The following is a 19,872-nucleotide window of genomic DNA, read 5'->3' on the forward strand; positions in this document are numbered from 1 at the left end:
AACTACTGCCCCCAGCATACCCAACAGCTGATACAGTGCATAACTACTGCCCCCAGCATACCCAACAGCTGAAACGGTACATAACTACTGCCCTCAGCATACCCAACAGCTGAAACGGTGCGTAACTACTGCCCCCAGCATACCCAACAGCTGCATAACTGTGCCTGTTTTCTGGGTGCATTGCACCGCTCTGGAGAGGCAGAGGAAAGCCATCTAGCTGGCCGCTATAATGAGGGACAACAGGTGTAAAGTTTTATTATACAGCACAGAGGCAGTAAATCCAATATTTTTAACAATGCTATTTTATTTAAGCACAGCTATAAGATAGCCAACCCCTTTTAAGGCCACATTCCCACATGCATGTAAACACATGTGCTTGAAACCTAACCAATGGCATTCTCCAGCAGTTGCACAATGTTTCTGGGATTAGAATGCATTTGCATGCTTGTGAGATTGTGGCCTAAAGTGGTTATCCAATCTTTAAAAAAATAATATATCCTCAGGACAGGCCACAAGTATCAGTATGGTGGGGGTCAGCATGTTAGCTCACTTGCTGATCAGCTGTTTAAAAAGGCTGCAGGCCCTTCAAACAGCTGATTAGTGTGAGCGCCCGCCAGTCTGCCCCTCAACTATACCTGTACTACTACACCCCTCATCTGTACCTGTACTATTACTACACCCCTCATCCTATACCTGTACTACTACTACTACACCCCTTATCTGTACCTGTACTACTACTGCACCCCTCATCTATACCTGTACTACTACTACACCCCTCATCCTATACCTGTACTACTACTACACCCCTCCTCTATAGCTGTACTACTACTACACCCCTCCTCTATAGCTGTACTACTACTACACCCCTCCTCTATAGCTGTACTACTACTACACCCCTCCTCTATAGCTGTACTACTACTACACCCCTCCTCTATAGCTGTACTACTACTACACCCCTCCTCTATAGCTGTACTACTACTACACCCCTCCTCTATAGCTGTACTACTACTACACCCCTCCTCTATAGCTGTACTATTACAACCCTTATCCACTATACCTCCACTACTATACCCTACCTAGATGGAAGAACAAAGATCTCCTATACTATATGGGGGCACAGAGTGGCACATATTTGGCAAACCTACTTATGAAGGAGGCACAAAGGGGGCTTCTCTACTACATGGGGGCACAGGGGGAGCACTGGTACACTGGGAAGCAATCTAGTTGTTGTCTCAAATGTTCTGTTTATTTAGCATAAAGGGGAAAAAAATGAGATTTAAATGGAGAATCTATCCTAGTGTGAAGCTATCACATGGCCTACTTGCTATATAGCACTGACAATTAGCAGGAGCTGGAGCTTTGTTTACATGGGATTGGACCCCTTGTGATCTGGACACTTTATTGTACTGTCACTTTATTGCTCTTTTCACACCTGTGTCCAAGTTTTCGTTGAGAACAGTGCAGGATCCAGCCACACATGACCACCACCTGCACCTGGTGAACCCCAATAACAGACAGGGGGGCTGTTGGCTTCCATATTTTATTTCTGTAAGTGATAATGGAATGTGACATCAATGTGAACAAAGCGTGTGTGTGTGTGTGTATATATATATATATATATATATATATATATATATATATATATATATATATATATATATATAAAGTTCTGTCTTATAGCAGTACCTGATCATAATAGATTTTAATGCAGTGCATACGCTACAATATGGTGCAGCTTGTGGGATATACCAACCTCGGACTTTCCGGTATAAAAACAGATGACACATCTGAGGGGGAATATTTTCCTTAGTCAGATCCAGAGGACTGCACCTACAGGGGTTGTCACCCTGCTTTCCTAGTCTGCACTGCTCATACAGCTGTAGTGTGTACATGGCTGTATACCTGTAAATACACATCCTGTCGTATGTACATACTATGTACACACTGCAGGACGTGTGTATACAGCCATGTACATACAGATATACAGCTAGGTACACAATACAGGATGTGTATATACAGGTATGGCTGTATACCTGGTTATACACGTCCAGGTCTCTTCTGAGACCCCCTAATAATGACAAATAATAATGACTATAGAGTAAATGGCCCTGCCTTGCGTTGCTGCTCAGTGAGTTCATTTTTTTAAAAAAAAAATTATTGAAACAAAATTGTCAGTTTGACATGGCCAAATGGGCGTGGCTTGCAAAAGGGGTGTGGCTTGCAAACAGGGCATGTCATAATTATCGTTCAATTATCATTACCGCGGCTACATCTACGATAAACCGCGATATTAATTTAGGCCAATATCGCCCAGCCCTAGTGTCTATACAATGTATTACCGTATCTGTACGGTTCTGTCATACTGGTAGCTGATAGAAATCCAGGAAGTGAAGAAAAATGGCATCTGTTCAAATCCACTGTCTTCTGCTCCTTCTGCTATCCCCCCTTAGGAGACAAATCGTCCATGCCTCTGTCTCACATTGTGTGTGTTTGCTGAGATCAGGCTGATAATGCAGACAGGGTGCAGGGCGTGATGTCCCAGGAGGCTTGGCTGGATCCCCCAATCCCCTGAGTGATTCACCATCTCTGACCAGCCAGAAGCAGGTGCACTGATTTCTCTAATTGTGCAGAAGTGTGCAGTGAAATTAGGGCTGTGTTCACACATGTTGGAGTGTCATTGCAGTACTGCAGCGTATTCACAAAAATGATGCAGTAACACAAGTATAATACTAAATGGCAGATAGGATCAGAGCCTTAATGTGTGGCTCAACTTCAAAGATAACAATGCTTGATCATAATGTGTGTGGAAATGAAAAGAAAAAAAAAAATAATTCAAAAAGTTCTTTACTTTATTCCAATGTCAGCATTACAGGTAGAGAATACAGCGTGCTGTGTGGTGTTACAGGTAGAGAACAGTGTGCTGTGTGGTGTTACAGGTAGAGAATACAGCGTGCTGTGTGGTGTTACAGGTAGAGAATACAGCGTGCTGTGTGGTGTTACAGGTAGAGAATACAGTGTGCTGTGTGGTGTTACAGGTAGAGAATACAGTGTGCTGTGTGGTGTTACAGGTAGAGAATACAGCGTGCTGTGTGGTGTTACAGGTAGAGAATACAGGGTGCTGTGTGGTGTTACAGGTAGAGAATACAGGGTGCTGTGTGGTGTTACAGGTAGAGAATACCGCGTGCTGTGTGGTGTTACAGGTAGAGAATACAGTGTGCTGTGTTGTGTTATAGGTAGAGAGTTGAGCGTGCTGTGTGGTGTTACAGGAAGAGAGTTGAGCGTGCTGTGTTGTGTTACAGGTAGAGAATACAGTGTGCTGTGTGGTGTTACAGGTAGAGAATACAGTGTGCTGTGTGGTGTTACAGGTAGAGAATACAGCGTGCTGTGTGGTGTTACAGGTAGAGAATACAGCGTGCTGTGTGGTGTTACAGGTAGAGAATACAGTGTGCTGTGTGGTGTTACAGGTAGAGAATACAGCGTGCTGTGTGGTGTTACAGGTAGAGAATACAGCGTGCTGTGTGGTGTTACAGGTAGAGAATACAGCGTGCTGTGTGGTGTCACAGGTAGAGAATACAGCGTGCTGTGTGGTGTTGCAGGTAGAGAATACAGCGTGCTGTGTGGTGTCACAGGTAGAGAATACAGCGTGCTGTGTGGTGTTACTGGTAGAGAATACATTGTGCTGTGTGGTGTTACAGGTAGAGAATACAGCATGCTGTGTGGTGTTACAGGTAGAGAACAAAGAGTATAAAGCGTGCTGTGTGGGTGGGACCACAATGAAATCAAATTACTGCAAATAATTCAGTAACACAATGAAACTGCAATGTGTGAACACAGCCTAGATGTTCTGCAACAGTTTTGGGTGGGGAATAGGCAGGGTGGGGGACTGTGATGAACAGCTGAGGGAAAGCATTGCATTCTGGAACCTGTAGTACTGTGTACCACTCATAAACCAGGAAGTGCAGAAACACAAAACAGAACAAACCCCCCCAAAACCAAATGGATTTTTGGTAGATAGGTAAGTAATGCTTTATGCTTCTGCAGAAGTTCCATTTTTTCTAACCTCTACCTGGAGTTCCCCTTTAACGATCATTTGCCTATGGTGCTGGACATAATAAAAGTATGTTTTTGGCCCGAGCAAACAGATAAAATATATGTTAGGAAAGATTGTAGGGCGGTGCACTAGGTAGGATTTTTAGCTACATACCCGTATATGCCGATTGGTATGTATGGCACGTTAACTTTATTCATTTGGTCATTTATTCAATTGACTTTAATTGTAGTTTTAATTGGTGTCATTATCTAGTTCATATAACTTTTTGATTGCTTTTTATTGTTTTTGTAAAGGATAAAACATACAACTCAAAAGCGATCACTACCTAAAATCAAAACCTGCGCTATGCAGATGGAGTGACAGGGAGATCTCTCTTTGCCTTATTCTGAATATAAGGCTCAAATAATGCGGTCTATTAGCACGCGAAATACTGAAAATTAAACCAAAAAGATAAGAAACAAATGCAAGACCAAAATCTGGAAAAGTATAATCTTTTATTGGTATATCTAGAAAATAGATTAAAATTACATATCAAGGGAGCTGGAGCTAATACAAGTCCCCAACAGAAGGGTGGATATTCATAGGTTCCATAACAAAAAGGTACTAGTACATCATACAATAAATACCACTTAATGGAAACCTACACACATATATATGTATACTGGGCACTGGGTTGGTATTGTACAAAATAAATAAACCTCAGAGTAAATGAGCAGGAATAAATCCCATCAGGAGTTAATACACGTTACCCATACATGTCCTTAGTATAAAAGTCCACCTCACCATTCACCCGACGCGCGTTTCGCGTGTTGCTTTATCGAGGGTGATAAAGCAACACGTGAAACGCGCGTCGGGTGAATGGTGAGGTGGACTTTTATACTAAGGACATGTATGGGTAACGTGTATTAAAGGGAACCTGTCACCCCCCTGCCGGGGTGACAGGCTCCCGACCCCCGTTAGAGCCCCCTATACTCACCTAATCCCGCCGGGTCCCGCTTCTGGAGGAGGTAGGGTGATGAAGATCTCAGCCGCTGCAGCCCGGCTCGCGCGCTGAGAAATGATTCCAAAACCCATAGAGAATGACAGGAGAGTCCAGCGCTCCGTCATTCTCTATGAGCGTTGGACTCATCTCTCAGCGCGCGTGCCGGGCTGCAGCGGCTGAGATCTTCATCACCCGACCACCTCCAGAAGCGGGAAACGGCGGGATTAGGTAAGTATAGGGGGCTCTAACGGGGGGTCGGGAGCCTGTCACCCCGGCACGGGGGGTGACAGGTTCCCTTTAACTCCTGATGGGACTTATTCCTGCTCATTTACTCTGAGGTTTACTTATTTTGTACAATACCAACCCAGTGCCCAGTATACATATATATGTGTGTAGGTTTCCATTAAGTGTTATGTATTGTATGATGTACTAGTACCTTTTTGTTATGGGACCTATGAATATCCACCCTTCTGTTGGGGACTTGTATTAGCTCCAGCTCCCTTGATATTTAATTTTAATCTATTTTCTAGATATACCAATAAAAGATTATACTTTTCCAGATTTTGGTCTTGCATTTGTTTCTTATCTTTTTGGTTTCATTCTTATTCTGAATATGTAAATGCTGCAGTTGGCATTGACCATGGCATCCATAGGTCTACATGCCCAGTATGAAAGTTTTTGCTGATCCTAGTAGTTAGCACAGGATGTCTACAAATGATATTGTGGGCACAGCTCTTAGCACAGGGTGGAAAGGATAAAGGTATGCCTGTATAGATTAATCGACCTTTATAATTTAAATGGAGCTTTGTTTTCCTGTTATAAAGCTCAAGCTCCTTGAAGTTCCATAATATAAGACTCCACTTTGGGTGATGAGTGCTTTAAGGATAAGGATTTCTATCGCTTCTATTAAAGGGAACCAATCACTGGAAAAAAGCATATAGAGCTTTGAAATGTGCTGTTAGAGCACACAGCACACTTGCCACACGTTTTCATAGCCTCCGTGCCTTCCCGATGTAAGCCGCAAAGTAACTTTATAAAACTGGCGCCCTGTATGCTAATTACCTGAGGTAGTCATCTGGGCGGTGTGTGGCTAGTAGGTAGTCACGGTCCTCTGGGCGTTCTTCTGCTGTAATCACGCCCCTCTGGGCGTGATTCAAATGGCAGAGAAGCTGTGGCGTCACTCGGGAGCGCACTGTGCCCGAGGTCGGCGCGCTTACGTACTGATGCCGGATGCCGCCGCGCATGCGCAGTGCAGCCGCTTCCATTCCGGCTGGACTGCGCCTGTGCAGAATAGCCTCGAACTCCGGCTCACACTGAGTTCAAGGCTATTCTGCACAGGCGCAGTACAGACGGAATGGAAGCGGCTGTACTGCGCATGCGCGGCGGCGTCCGGCATCAGGATGTCACAGCTACTCGGGCATTTGAATCACGCCCAGAGGGGCGTGATTACAGCAGAAGAACGCCCAGGGGACCATGACCACCTGCTAGCCGCACACCGCCCAGATGACTACCTCAGGTAACTAGCATACGCGGCACCAGTTTTATAAAGTTACTTTGCGGCTTACACCGGGAAGGCACGGAGGCTATGAAAACACGTGTGGCAAGTGTGCTGTGTGCTCTAACAGCACATTTCAAAAGCTCTATATGCGCTTTTCCGGTGATTGGTTCCCTTTAACCTTACCCATCTATCCACCCTTTATGACTGACTTACCTGGGTTGATGCTGTTGTAGATTTCAGCAAACCTGGAATCTCTCTCCTGTCCATAGAGGGCATCTGGCTTCTCCAGAGATTTGCTATGATCAGGAACGGCTGCTGTCACTGGCTGAACAGGAACCTATAACAATGCAAAAGTAATAGAGGCGACAATTACAACTCTGCTGCTTCTTCATTACTATTAAAGCGCCCCCTCCACCCCTCCCATCTCCTCCATTTAAATTAAAGTGTCACTGTTGTTTAAAATATTTTGGCAGAGATCAATAGTACATGTGATTTTAAGAAACTTTGTAATTGGGTTTATTAGCCAAAAAATGCATTTTTAGCAGGAAAAAGCAGCTTGAAGCTCTCACCCCTGTCTTTATGGTTTTCTATGGAGAGGGGAGGGGTTGAGGGAGATGAGGCACCAAAACAGGACAAAGAGTTAACTTACAGCTACATCATCAGGCTATTTCCTCTGACGTCAGCACTGACCTCTGTATACGGCTTTAACACAGGTCCCGCTGTGTAATCCTTTGTTCTCTGCTGCAGACTAATCTCCCTCCTCCCTCGGTTACACAGGGCTCAACTGATGTAAAATAGTCGAGATTTCCTGATAATAAACAGTAAATGAGAGAGAGGAGGGAGGGGGGCACCTGGGGAAAGTCTTTTTTGAATGCAGATAATGGCATATTTGCCTAATAAACCCAATTACAAAGTTTCTTAAAATCGCCCGTACTATTGATTTCTGCAAAAAAAAAAAAAAAAAAAAAAACTAAACAAAAACAGTGACACTTTAACCCCTTAAGGACAGAGCCTGAAATGGCCTTAATGACAGAGACAAATTTTATGAATATGACCAGTGTCACTTTATTCATTAATAACTTCGGGATGCTTTTACCTATCCGGCTGATTCTGAGATTGTTTTCTCGTGACATATTGTACTTTACATTTCTGGTAAATTGGAGTCGATACTCATAACAAATCTTTATGAAAAAAAAACCAAATAATGTGAAAAAATGTGAAAAAATGCATTTTTCCAACTTTGAAACTTTTTTGCGTATACAGAAAGTGGTTATACCACATAAATTATATATTAAATAGCATTAGCAACATGTCTACTTTATGCTGGCGGCATTTATTAAACTATCTTTCATTTTTTTTAGACGATAGGAAGCTTAAAACATTAGCAGCAAATTTCCAAATTTTCAGTAAAATTTCAAAATCAGATATTTTTAGGGACCTGTTCAGGTTTAAAGTGTATTTGAGGGGACTGTATGTTAGAAAGCCCCACAAAGCACCCCATTTCAGAAACTGCACCCCCCAAACTCTGCAAAAGCATATCCAGAAAGTGTTTTAACCCTTTAGGGGAGTCACAGAAATAAAAGCTAAGTGTGTAAGGAATTTGAAAATTTTAATTTTCTGTGCAGAGATTTTATTGTAATCCAATATTTTTCATAATTATAAACCTATTACCAGAAAAATGCACCCCAATAATTATTGCCCCGTTTCTGCAGTTTATAGAAATACCCCATATGTGGCCCTATTGCGCTATTTGACGCAACCACAAGCCTCAGATATAAAGGAGCGCCTAGTGAATTTCAACGCCTCCGTTATATTTGGTCATTTTTGACTGTACCACTTCAGGTTGGCAGAGGCTCTGGGGTGCCAAAACCTAAAAAACACCCCTAAAGGGACACCATTTAGAAAACTACACCCCTCAAGGAATGTAACAAAGGGTGCGGTGAGCATATGCACCCCACAGGTGCTTCACAGATTTTCAGAACAATATGGCTTGAAAAAAGAAAAAAATTTTTTTTACACTAAAATGTTGTTCTAGCCTTCAATTTTTCATTTTCTTAAAGGAATAAGAGGGAAAAAAAGACAAAAAATGTGTAGCGCAGTTTCTCCCGAGTACGGAAATACCCCACATGTGGCGATAAAGTGCCAAGGGGGCGCAGGACGAGCCTCCAAAGGGAAGGAGCGCCAATTGGCATTTGGAAGCTGAATTTCACTGAAAAGGATTTCAAGGGCCATGTCGCATTTACAGAGCCCTCGTGCTGCCAAAACACTGGAAACCCCCCACAAGTGACCCCATTCTGGAAACTACACCCCTCAAGGAATCTAAAAAGGGGTTCAGTGAGCATATGGACCCCACTGGTGACGGGCACAAATGTGGAACAATGTGACGTGAAAGGGAAAAATTTCATTTTTTCACTTTCATGGCACAAATGTGCCCGTCATCAAGGGGTCCATATCCTCGGTGCACCCCTTGTTAGATTCCTTGAGGGGTGCAGTTTCCAGAATGGGGTCACTTGTGGGGGGTTTCCAGTGTTTTGGCAGCACGAGGGCTCTGTAAATGCGACATGGCATTCATCATCCATTCTAGCCAAATCCAACCTCCAAAATCCAAATGGCGCTCCTTCCCTTCGGAGGCTTGCCCTGCGCCCACATGGCGCTTTATGTCCACATGTGGGGTATTTACGGACTCGGGGGAAATTGCTCTACACATTTAGTTTTTTTTCCCTCTTTTAACCCCTTGTGAAAATGATAAATTCAAGGCTAAACCAACATTATAGTGTAAAAAATTTAATATTTCATTTTCATGCCACATTGTTCCACATTTGTGTCCGTCACCAGTGGGGTCCATATGCTCACTACACCCCTTGTTACATTCCTTGAGGGGTGCAGTTTCCATAATGGGGTCACTTGTGGGGGGTTTCAACTGTCTTGGCAACACAGGGGCCTTTTGAATGCAACATGGCCCCTCGAAATCCATTCCATCCAAATCCAGCCTTCAAAAACCAAATGGCGCTCCTTCCCTTTGGAGGCTTACCCAGCACCCGCATGGCGCTTTATGTCCACATGTGGGGTATTTCTGTACTCAGGGGCATTATCTTTTAACCCCTTGTGAAAATGAAAAAATCATGACAAGATTAATGATTTAGAGTAAAAATTTTACAAAAATTACACTAAATGTTGGTCTAGCCTTGATTTTTTTCCATTTCCACAAGGGGTTAAAAAAGAAAATGAACACAAAACGTGTAGGGTAGTTTCCCCTGAGTACGAAAATACCCCACATGTGGGCATAATGTGCCATATGGGCACAGGGCAAGCCACCAAAGGGACAGAGCACCATTTAGAGGCTGGAATGGAGGATGGAGGCCATGTCGCAATTACAAAGCTCCTGTGCTGCCAGGTCAGTAGAAACCCCTGACAAGTGACCCCATTCTGGAAACTACACCCCATAAGGAATCTAACAAGGGGTGCAGTGAGCATATGGACCCCACTGGTGACGGGCACTTACGTAGAACATGTGCCGAGAAAATAAAAAATAAAATTTTTTTCATTTTCACGTCCCAAATGTGGCCGTCACCAGGGGGCCATATCCCCACTGCCCCCCTTGTTAGATTCCTTATCGGGTGTAGTTTCCAGAATGGGGTCACTTGTGGGGGGTTTCTACTGTCCTGGCCGCACAGAGGCTTTGTAATTGCATCATGGCATCCTCTAATGGGAATGGAGGCCATACCTACTTAGCTGGGGAAAAGGGACAATTCTAATTTATTTGGGGGTATTAGGGCAATTATTAGTTTATAAGGCTGAAAATGACAGGTGTCCATCAAACTCAACCTGTGTTGATCCAGAGGAAGGCAAAAACCCCTCGTGAGGCAGACGACAGTAGCCTCATCACAGGGGAAAAATTCCTTCCCGACTCCATAATGGCGATCAGAACAATCCCCAGATCAACGTGACCTCTGAAATAGGAATAAGGGACAGAATTTAGAAAATGTAGAAATCCGATGAGGTGTGGGGCGCCTTGGAGCAATCCAGTATGCAGAGGCCGGGGTGATCAGGAGAGGTGTCACACTAAAAAATGGTGTCCTTCCTGATCCCCCTGTTACGCCACACTCTGCACTTCTTCTGGGGTCTCCTGTTCTCCAGTGTGCAGGACGTCACCTGGAAAATGTTGTCCTGGTGCGATACGGGGTCCTTCATATCCAGAAGCGCTGGGTCCGCTCCATGGCTGCTAAATATAAGGGCTCTATTACTACTTCTGATATTTTCGGATCGTGCCGCAAGCTACAGGGCAGTGAGGGACTGGAAGAGGGGGTGCTGGTATAAAAGTTATCCCCGTACGGGTGGTGACCTTTATCCAGCAGTGGGAAGATCAGTTCCCGGACGATCTTCCCACTAACTCCGAGGATGGGGGGGGCGGGGGCATCTGGGGGCTGCATTCGGGTGTCCCTTCCTTCATACACTCTAAGGGTACATGCACACTGCGGAATCGCGACAGATAACCCTTCGTGCATTCCGCAGTTGGCACCCGCCGGCGGACTGATGCAGGCGCACGTCTCCATCCGTGTCATAGACTCCATTCTATGCACGGGCGGATTCCGCTCTCTGTCCAACGTATTCATTCTTTGGACGGACGATGGAATCCGCCCGTGCATAACATGGAGTCTATGACACGGGTAGAGACATGCGCCCGCATCAGTCCGCCGGCGGGTGCCAGCTGCGGAATGCACGAAGGGTTATCCTTCGCCATTCCGCAGTGTGCACGTACCCTAAATCTGTAAGTGTACCCTGAGGTACGCTCACACAGTTTGTAGAATTTCACTCCATACCGTCATCTCTTATTGGGACGGTACTGGCGGAAAAGACGTGTCTGGGGGGCAGCGTGCGCTACGCTACCCCCAGACACATCACTGGATAATGAGGATGATGAGGATGAATGGAGGAAAGAAGGATCCCCCCATTCATCCTCACTGGCTGTTTCGGTGTCGGAGGCAATAACGTATCCCTCTGACGCCGAAAACACCCTGGGGGCCATCTTTATACGGGGATTGGTATATGGGGTATGTAGTGGTGTAGTGTCAAACTTTATTCAATGTAGTGTGGTGTAATGTAGTGTTTTTTACGTGTTTTTTTACAGTAAGTATAAAAAAAAAACCTACGCCAACAAAGGAGTTGCTGATAAATGCCGCACTTATGTGCGGCACTTATCAGCAGACCGTGGCAGTAGAATATAAAAAAAAACACCCTACGCCAAAAAGGAGGAGTTGCTGATTAGCAGCGCACTTTCGTGCGATGCTGATCAACACTCAGCGGCGATAGGGTGCGGAAAATAGAAAAAAAAAAATTTGAAAAAAAAAAATATTTTTTTTCTACATTCTGAACATCCCTGTAGCTGCTGATAAGTGTATTACACATATCAGCCGCTAGAGGGCAGCAGAGCGCAAAATACGGAAAAAGCCGACGCTGGAGCCGAAAATAGCCGAGAGAAGCCGAACGTGACGTCACGGAGGAAGCCGAAGACCCGAACGAAGACGAGGACGCCGTGAACCCGGAAGACGCCGATCAGGAGCCCGGGACAGGTGAGTAATGTACAAATACCTGCTCTGGACCCCTCGGCTACCTAGCTGAGGGGTCCAGGGCAGGTATTTACTATTTTGTGGGACTCTGATCGCCGTGCCACCGGCCTGATCGCCGTGAACGGCCGGCCGGCCGTTCACGGCGATCGGGCCGGTGGCACGGCGATCACCATTACTTTTTACAGTAATGGCGGTCGGTGCCGTCCTCGGACAGCACCGACCGCCATTTTTTTCCGGGTCATCGGGTCGCCGATGACCCGGAAAGGTTCCGATCGCCGCTATTGGCTGATCTGAATTGATCAGCCTATAGCGGCGATCGTAAGCACGGGGGGTGTTAACCACCCCCCGTGCCGTGAAGCTAAGATGGCCTGCTATGATTTATAGCAGGCCATCTTCCCCGATCGCTGTGTGCGAATACGCAGCGATCGGGGAAACATCGGGCGTAAATTTACGCCCTGATGCGCCAAGTACCAGGGCGCGAGGGCGTAAGTTTACGCCCGATGTCGTTAAGGGGTTAAAGGGAAAATCTACATTTACACATCTTTTGACTGGTCAGATGATTATATATGGGTCCGTGCCATGTGACCCTTATGATTCTAAATGAAGGAGGCAATGTCTGTACCTGCCATCTTTCTCTCATCACAATGGGACACTATGCCATGAGACACTATGCCAAGGGATATGTCAAAAGACATCTACAAGAGTTATTCAAAACAGATTAACTTAACCACTTAAGGACAAGGCTAATTCTAGATTTTAGGGACCGAGTCCCTGGATTTAAGTCACTGAGCTTGTAATGCTTTGTCACTTACCTGTGTGTGACTATAAGCACCCAAATTATCTCTGCTGGGAACAACATCCATCTCTGACTGCGAAGGCGGCTGCTGTCTGCACAGAAGAGAAGAATTCACTGTTACAGCAGGCAATATGGTCAATGGTAGTTTGTACGATGTACCAATTAGCGGACTCTGTAGTAGTGAAGAGGCAGTTACGCCAGGCTTCAACAACATATATTCTGCAGCTGTTCATGTTGCATAGTCCTTAACAGGTCCCAAAAATGCTTTTTAATAAATTACAAGTAAGAGATGAAAGTTTCACATGTTATTCACCTGGAAGACAACTGTCCTGGACCCATTTCCAGAGAGTGTGCAATGCTTTGACCTAGTGGTGGTCTCTGCATAGAGCTAGCCAAGGCTGGACGGGACTCCTGGTTAGAGTTCCTAGGAATAAGAGAAAATGTCACTCTGTGTCAAAAAGCTAAACAAAAACATATGATTATAATTACAGGAGGAAAGTTTGTGTCGAGGAGAAAACTCGAGAAAATGACTGATTAAAAAAGATTTATTTCTTGTGGATAATACAACATTTAGATTATATTTTAGATCATGTGTTCATGATCAGAATTACCCATGACATTATAAGAATGCCAGCCATACACACGACACTTACTTTACGCTGGTGTTTGTGCAGATGATATACTCAATCTCATCAGAGTAGGGATTCTGGAAGGTGAAGGAGCTGGTTCTCATCAGCAGCCACTCACGGCTTTTGGATCTGAACCGAAACATGACGGAGAGAACCTGACCTTTTAATTTCACCACCTGGAGGGAGACACAATGAGCATATACTTAGTATTCACACTGATCATAACATTGACAGGTGAAGTAAATAAAACAGATTATCTTGTGACAATGCCATTCATCAAGCAGTAACATATTAAATGGCAAGTAGTATGACTTGAGAAAATTGGTATTAGTGATCCCCTATCAATGCAACGGCCAAAGGTGTGCCAACAGAAAGTTGCCCAGACTGTTAGATTGCTGTCCACAAGATGAAAAGGAAAATCAATACTTTGACACGCACCACCTACAAAAAACATTGCTGCTGACCTAGTATACCCCTACATGGCAAGGGTTTTCCCTAATGGCAGTGGCTTCCTTTAATATGATCATAAAACATGAGAAAGATTAGGGTGTTGACTTGACCTTTGAATTTCCCAGATTTAACTCCCACTAAGCATCTCATGGATGTGCTAAAAAGGCCGAATAGGAATCTTAAAATCTCATTCATACTTCAGCTCCTGTCCCTTTTAATGAGACTATATGGCCTTAAAGGAGAAGTCCAGCAAAATTTTTTAATAAAGTATTGTATTGCCGCCAAAAAGTTATACAAATCACCAATATACACTTATTACGGGAAATGCTTATAAAGTGCTGTTGTCCCTGCATTTACTACTGCATCAAGGCTTCACTTCCTGGATAAATTGGTGATGTCACGACCCGACTCCCAGAGCTGTGCGGGCTGTGGCTGCTGGAGAGGATGATGGCAGGGGGACACTGAGGGACACAGGGCACTGGAGGGACACTGAGCATCCCTCTGCCATCATCCTCTCCAGCAGCCTCCAGCAACCACATCACCATTTTATCCAGGAAGTGACATCACCATTTTATCCAGGAAGTGAGGCCTTGATGCAGTAGTAAATTCAGGGAAAAAAAGTATGTTATTATGTTATAAGCATTTCCCGTAATAAGTGTATATTGGTGGTTTGTATAACTTTTGGGGGAAAATACATACAATACTTTAATAAAAAAAATTTCCAGACTTCTCCTTTAAGTCATATGCTCATTCTGCAGATATATAGTACTCAGTCCTCATGTCCCTTATGTCCCCAGCCAATGAGCATGGCTTCTAGCACAGTTCACAAGGTCCAACATCCAGTTACAGACCATCTGTCAACACTTCAGAGCTGTGACACTGTAGCCGACTTATTCTAACATGACATATTCATCAGCAATGTCACTATCAGTCTAACAGTAAAGGCCCTATTATACACACATATCTGCCAAAGCCAGGAATGGATTTAAAAATAAAAGAAGCTTAAGTCTTTACTTTAATGACCTGTTCTCTGTTTATAGTCTGTTCCTGGCTTTGGCTTCAATAATCTGTCAGATATCTGTGTGTGTAACAGAGCCCTTATAGGGACGGTCTCTGTCCCGCAAAATCTCTGATCTAAAGAAACAAAGGTCGGACGGGACACAATTTCAAACTGTTCATTTATTTGCTTTCCTGAAGATAAGCGGCGCCTCCAGACTGCTGCCTGTCTTCATCATCAGCAGGGAGTCAGGTAACTTAGAGCAGAAATTATATAACCAGCTTCCACTGTCATCTATGGTTTCTTCTGCAGAAATATGACAATACTTGCACAGATTACCTGCTGAAAACTGTCTCTCAGCAGCTGCTCGTCTTCAGGGTGCGCAAACTCCACAATGCTTTTTCCTAAGAGTTCCTTAAAATAAAATTAAGACAAATGAGAATGGAAACAGATGTGACCTTTAAAACAGTGAGCAGTAAATGAAAGGAAAAACAAGGACGTCTTTGATCTGTATCCTGTTGTAGGAAGAAACACAGTGCTCATGCAAGGTAATATCGGGGGGCAGGATTCAGAAAACAGCATCTAATATCTGCTACAATGCAAAGCAACAGTAACATGGGGGACAGCGTCTCACCTACCTGCGGCTGGTAGCCAACAGTTGCAGCACATCGATGGTCCACAAATGTGAACATGCCATCCACACTGTGTCGAGAGATAAACTCCATAGGCTGGCAGATGCTATTCATGTCTGTGCAGTTAGGGGAGCTTGTTACCTGATGGAAAGGAAGAAACAGTATAGCCTGCATGAGAATCCATTCACATACAACTCATAATAGCCCAAAACATGCAAAATCATTCATCTCTAGGGAAATAAAGATCAGAACTTACCTGTAACCTACCAATGGCCACCAGGCAGAACTTGCTGCTCTGTCCTGCATCCTGGTCATCCTCTGGTAATGTGACACCTGTCAATGTCACAACCATATATTATTACCCAATTCCATCACCATTTCTATAAAATATGCACCAGCAGGTGTCACATTTAAGATTACACCTATGCCATATCAATGGCGCTATAAATGTGGGCATCTATAACTAGGCGTTCCCCTGTAAGGGTATGTTCACAAGGTAATATAGGGTATATTCACACAGTAACATAGGTGGAGAGCTCCGCCACGGAATCCCACCTGCCTCAGTGTCTCTATGTGACGGCTCAATTCTTTGACTGAAGAGCGATGTAAGCGGAGACGCGCAAGCATCCCATAGACCCTGTGTGACACAGAGGCAGGCGGGATTCCGCCTGTTTTACTCACTGTGAATGCGGCCTTAGACTCTGGCTTATACTTGCCAGGGCGCACTGCTCATAGGTATCTCATAATTCCTGATTTTAGTCTCAGATCAGTGCCACTTTAAGAAGAGCATTGGGTGAATTACCTGCAGGAGGCCATGCTTTAATATATCCTGTGCAATGTACAACCACAAACTGAGGCTCTCCATCTTTAGGAGGACCCAGGCCATTCCTTTAAAACAAAAAGGTAATAAAACATTGTAAGATTCATTTGAAAAAAAAAGTAGAGTCACCTGCAACACCAGGACACCTTCTGACTGGTTGGTATTAGTACCCCCCCCCCCCCAAATTCTTTGCACCACTCTCTTAAAAGGGGTTGTACACCAAAAAAAATTCTTTCAAATCAACTGCTGCCATAAAGTGACAGAGATTTGTAATTTACTTCTATAAAAAAAAGTTTAAGCCTTCCAGCAGGAAGTTGTATTATTTCCAGTCTGGAGAGCAGGAGAGGTTTTCTATGGGGATTTGCTGCTGCTCGGGACAGTTCCTGACATGGACAGAGGAGGCAACAGAGAGCACTGTGTCAGACAGGAAAGAAAACACCACTTCCTGTAGGACACACAGCAGCTGATAAGTACTGGAAGACTTAAGATTTTTTTAATAGAAGTGAATTACAAATCTCTGGCACTTTATGGCACCAGTTGATTTGAAAGAAAAAAAAAATTTGGTGAACAACCCCTTTAAGAAAATCTGATAGCTATGATGCTAGCAAAAGTATGGATAGTCCATTCACCTGTTTCTGTTCCTCATAAAGCTGAGCCTATTCATGGAGGACGGATCCACCGGGGAATTCCCACATCTAAAACAGGAAGAATTTGTTAAAAGGTCAACCAAGTCCTACAAACCTGTGATGCAAATAGGATGTTGGTTATTCTGGTGATACATAAGGCTGCTGTATGTATATACAAACCTATGAGCTTTACCATTCCTTTAAGTGACAATGCTGGTACTCTAACACTCACTTTTTAAATTGGGTGTGAGTTTAGATGAGGAAGCTGGTTATTGTGAAGTAGACTAAACAGAATCACATAGCTTGCAGTGTGCTGTTAGATAACAGTATATATGGTAAGACAATAATGGCAAAACACATATGGAACTATGAAAGTGGCTACATAGGGGTCACTGGAACACCCCTGCCCACTACATAGTGATTTTATTATACTAGCAATTTATATAGAAGCTGTCACGTTTGAAATGTAAGTTCAATAAAGGTGGACCGATATATTATCAGGATATGCCACCAATCCCCCATTATGGGAGTATGACCACTAGCACTTACACCAAAATCACTCGCCTGGTGAAGTGTTGCAATTCTGTGCACAAAAAACATTTTGCAGAGTCTGTGCCACACTTGCCAAGGGGGAATGGTTGTGCATAGGATTGGGCATGGCCTCAGTGTGCATGCTGCATTTATCACAATTTACATTCTCAGATGGAAACTGAAGCGGAAACCTAAGCCCGCTCAGAATGGGCGCGCAGGCAGCTTCTGGTGCACCTGGATTTATGTAGAGACATACAATGGCAGGGGATTAAGGGAGGTCTGTACATCTTGCAGATCATACCTCATTCTACAGATGAAGGACCTCCGTGAACCCATGCACATTCTCATGGAGGACTGCTGACCCTCTTTCTTTACTGTGCCAGTTTTTAGATCGAGGATGCGCCCTTTAGAAAAAACAAAACACAACAGTTGGGTTATGCGTTGCATAAGTAAAAACACCTGGTCACCATGTAAAGGAATGAAGCCTGTTACTCACCAGTCATGGCATTCTCTGCTGTAGACAGCTGTTCCCGAAGCTTGTCCACATCATCTGGGTGAACCTGGTCATATAAAGTGCTTCCAAACCATTCTGTCTGTGGCTGGTTGAGGACAGGGCTGACTGAGTCAGAGACGTACACAATCCTTCCTGTTTCACATGATACAACAAACAGAAAGCCGTCTGCAGCCTCTAAAATCAGGTGCTTCAACTCCTACATGGGAGGGAAAGAAAGAATTACAGTTACAGAGTAGAGGTTTGGAACATTAGAAGCAGCTTCCTTTACAAAGAGAATCAGACGAACAACTCAAATCATTTCCTTTGCTTCTCAGTCTTAACACTACGATCTACACATGATACAAGAACAAGCTAAGCTTTGTATGGTTGCCACATGGCTTTCCTAAAGATGTTAATGGGGTATTCCGTTCTCAATCAGTTGTTCCCTAACCATAGGACAAGGATAAGAAGCCGATTGGTGGGAGAACCAGGACAAAGTGTAACATTTGTGTGCGGCCTATTCCATGGGGCTTATAAATATTGCCAAATGTTGGGCTCAGCAATGATTGTAATCCTCACACAGAATGACTAAAGCGCTGGTCATGCACACCTAGTCCCCTCAGTTCATAGGGGAACACAGTTAACACTAATGATCAGTGGTAGGGGTGGTCCAGGTCATCAATCCCCTACTTGATCCTGTGCCTAGGGGATAACTTCCTGAGATTAAATGTCAAATCCTGATCCCTGAATAGTAAATCTGCTTCATAATGCATCACTGAACAGGTAGAAAGAGTGGCAAGCCACAAGCTGGGGAAAGCGGTCTGATAACACCTGTGGGGGCCCGAATGTCAGACAGGATGGTTCTTAGTGAATTTTAATGTTTTGTCGATTTTAGTATTTTAGGGGAAACACTCCTCCGTTAATGTGTGTGTATGTTCTACCTACCAGGATCTGTTCACGTTTCGGTTAGAAAAAACAGAGAACAGAAAACATTAATCGTGCGCTCACTTGACTGAGGACTGCCGAAAACAGACGGTGGTTTATTAACTTCCTATTAAATATTCCTAATTCCCATGTCTGAGAAAGGTAGAGCTACCGGAGACCAAAACTGATGTAAGTGCTGACAATCTCTATACAACTCTACGGAGCATGTTGGCACTATAATCAATTGGAAAGATTTACTGCTAAATGTCTTGGTTTATGGTTTTGCAGCATTCCGGCTGGGGTTGTGTTGTGACAGCAATTATTTCACAATTATGGTGGAGACATCAGACTTCTGCCAGATACAATAGCCATCACCCCAGACTCCATTAACCTAAACCTTCTATAAGCAAAAAGATTTATGTCAATAAGGGCCTGTACAGTGAAATAATGTTCTTGGGCGCTGCATGGTGGCACACAAGTCCCTACAGGTAAGGTGTGGCATGGAGCCTTCTATTGGAGACAACACCTAGCATGACAGAACATGTGACATTTTTATTGTAAGCAATAAACCCACAACATTTTTTTATTAGTAAAATATGTTACTTGGATGTGATGTGCCACCATATATTCCTAGCCTAACCCTTTGAAGGGATTCTCTGAAAAAATATAACACCTTTCTTACTGTCTCCACCACTACACCGACTGTTAGATCTTTTAGTCCTGGCGGTGCTCCTTTTCTGCCAGCTTCCAATGACGTCCAGCTCCATCGCTCAGCTCTGTGACTGGCTGAGTGGGACGTCATCATTAGCTGAAAGAATTGGATCACAGCCGGGACCGGATGAACTGGCAGAGAGAACAGCAGGGGAGCTTAGGAGC

At 44.2% G+C, this 19,872-nt stretch overlaps 1 protein-coding gene across 1 annotated transcript in view; it reads right to left on the minus strand.

Annotated features, from left to right (window-relative positions):
- ARNT (aryl hydrocarbon receptor nuclear translocator) overlaps positions 1-19,872 on the minus strand; it is a 57,158-nt gene that overhangs the window by 7,550 nt on the left and 29,736 nt on the right. The window contains exons 6-16 of the mRNA XM_069949969.1: positions 18,076-18,289; positions 17,881-17,983; positions 17,052-17,117; positions 16,405-16,490; positions 15,859-15,935; positions 15,609-15,743; positions 15,310-15,384; positions 13,548-13,699; positions 13,208-13,318; positions 12,911-12,986; positions 6,745-6,868 (exon numbers count right to left, since the gene is read on the minus strand). Of these exons, the coding sequence (XP_069806070.1) occupies positions 6,745-6,868; positions 12,911-12,986; positions 13,208-13,318; positions 13,548-13,699; positions 15,310-15,384; positions 15,609-15,743; positions 15,859-15,935; positions 16,405-16,490; positions 17,052-17,117; positions 17,881-17,983; positions 18,076-18,289 (1,219 nt within the window). The remainder of the gene's footprint in view (positions 1-6,744; positions 6,869-12,910; positions 12,987-13,207; positions 13,319-13,547; positions 13,700-15,309; positions 15,385-15,608; positions 15,744-15,858; positions 15,936-16,404; positions 16,491-17,051; positions 17,118-17,880; positions 17,984-18,075; positions 18,290-19,872) is intronic.

This window comes from Dendropsophus ebraccatus, chromosome 13, assembly GCF_027789765.1.
Source record: "Dendropsophus ebraccatus isolate aDenEbr1 chromosome 13, aDenEbr1.pat, whole genome shotgun sequence".
In the NCBI taxonomy this organism is placed as follows: domain Eukaryota; kingdom Metazoa; phylum Chordata; class Amphibia; order Anura; family Hylidae; genus Dendropsophus; species Dendropsophus ebraccatus.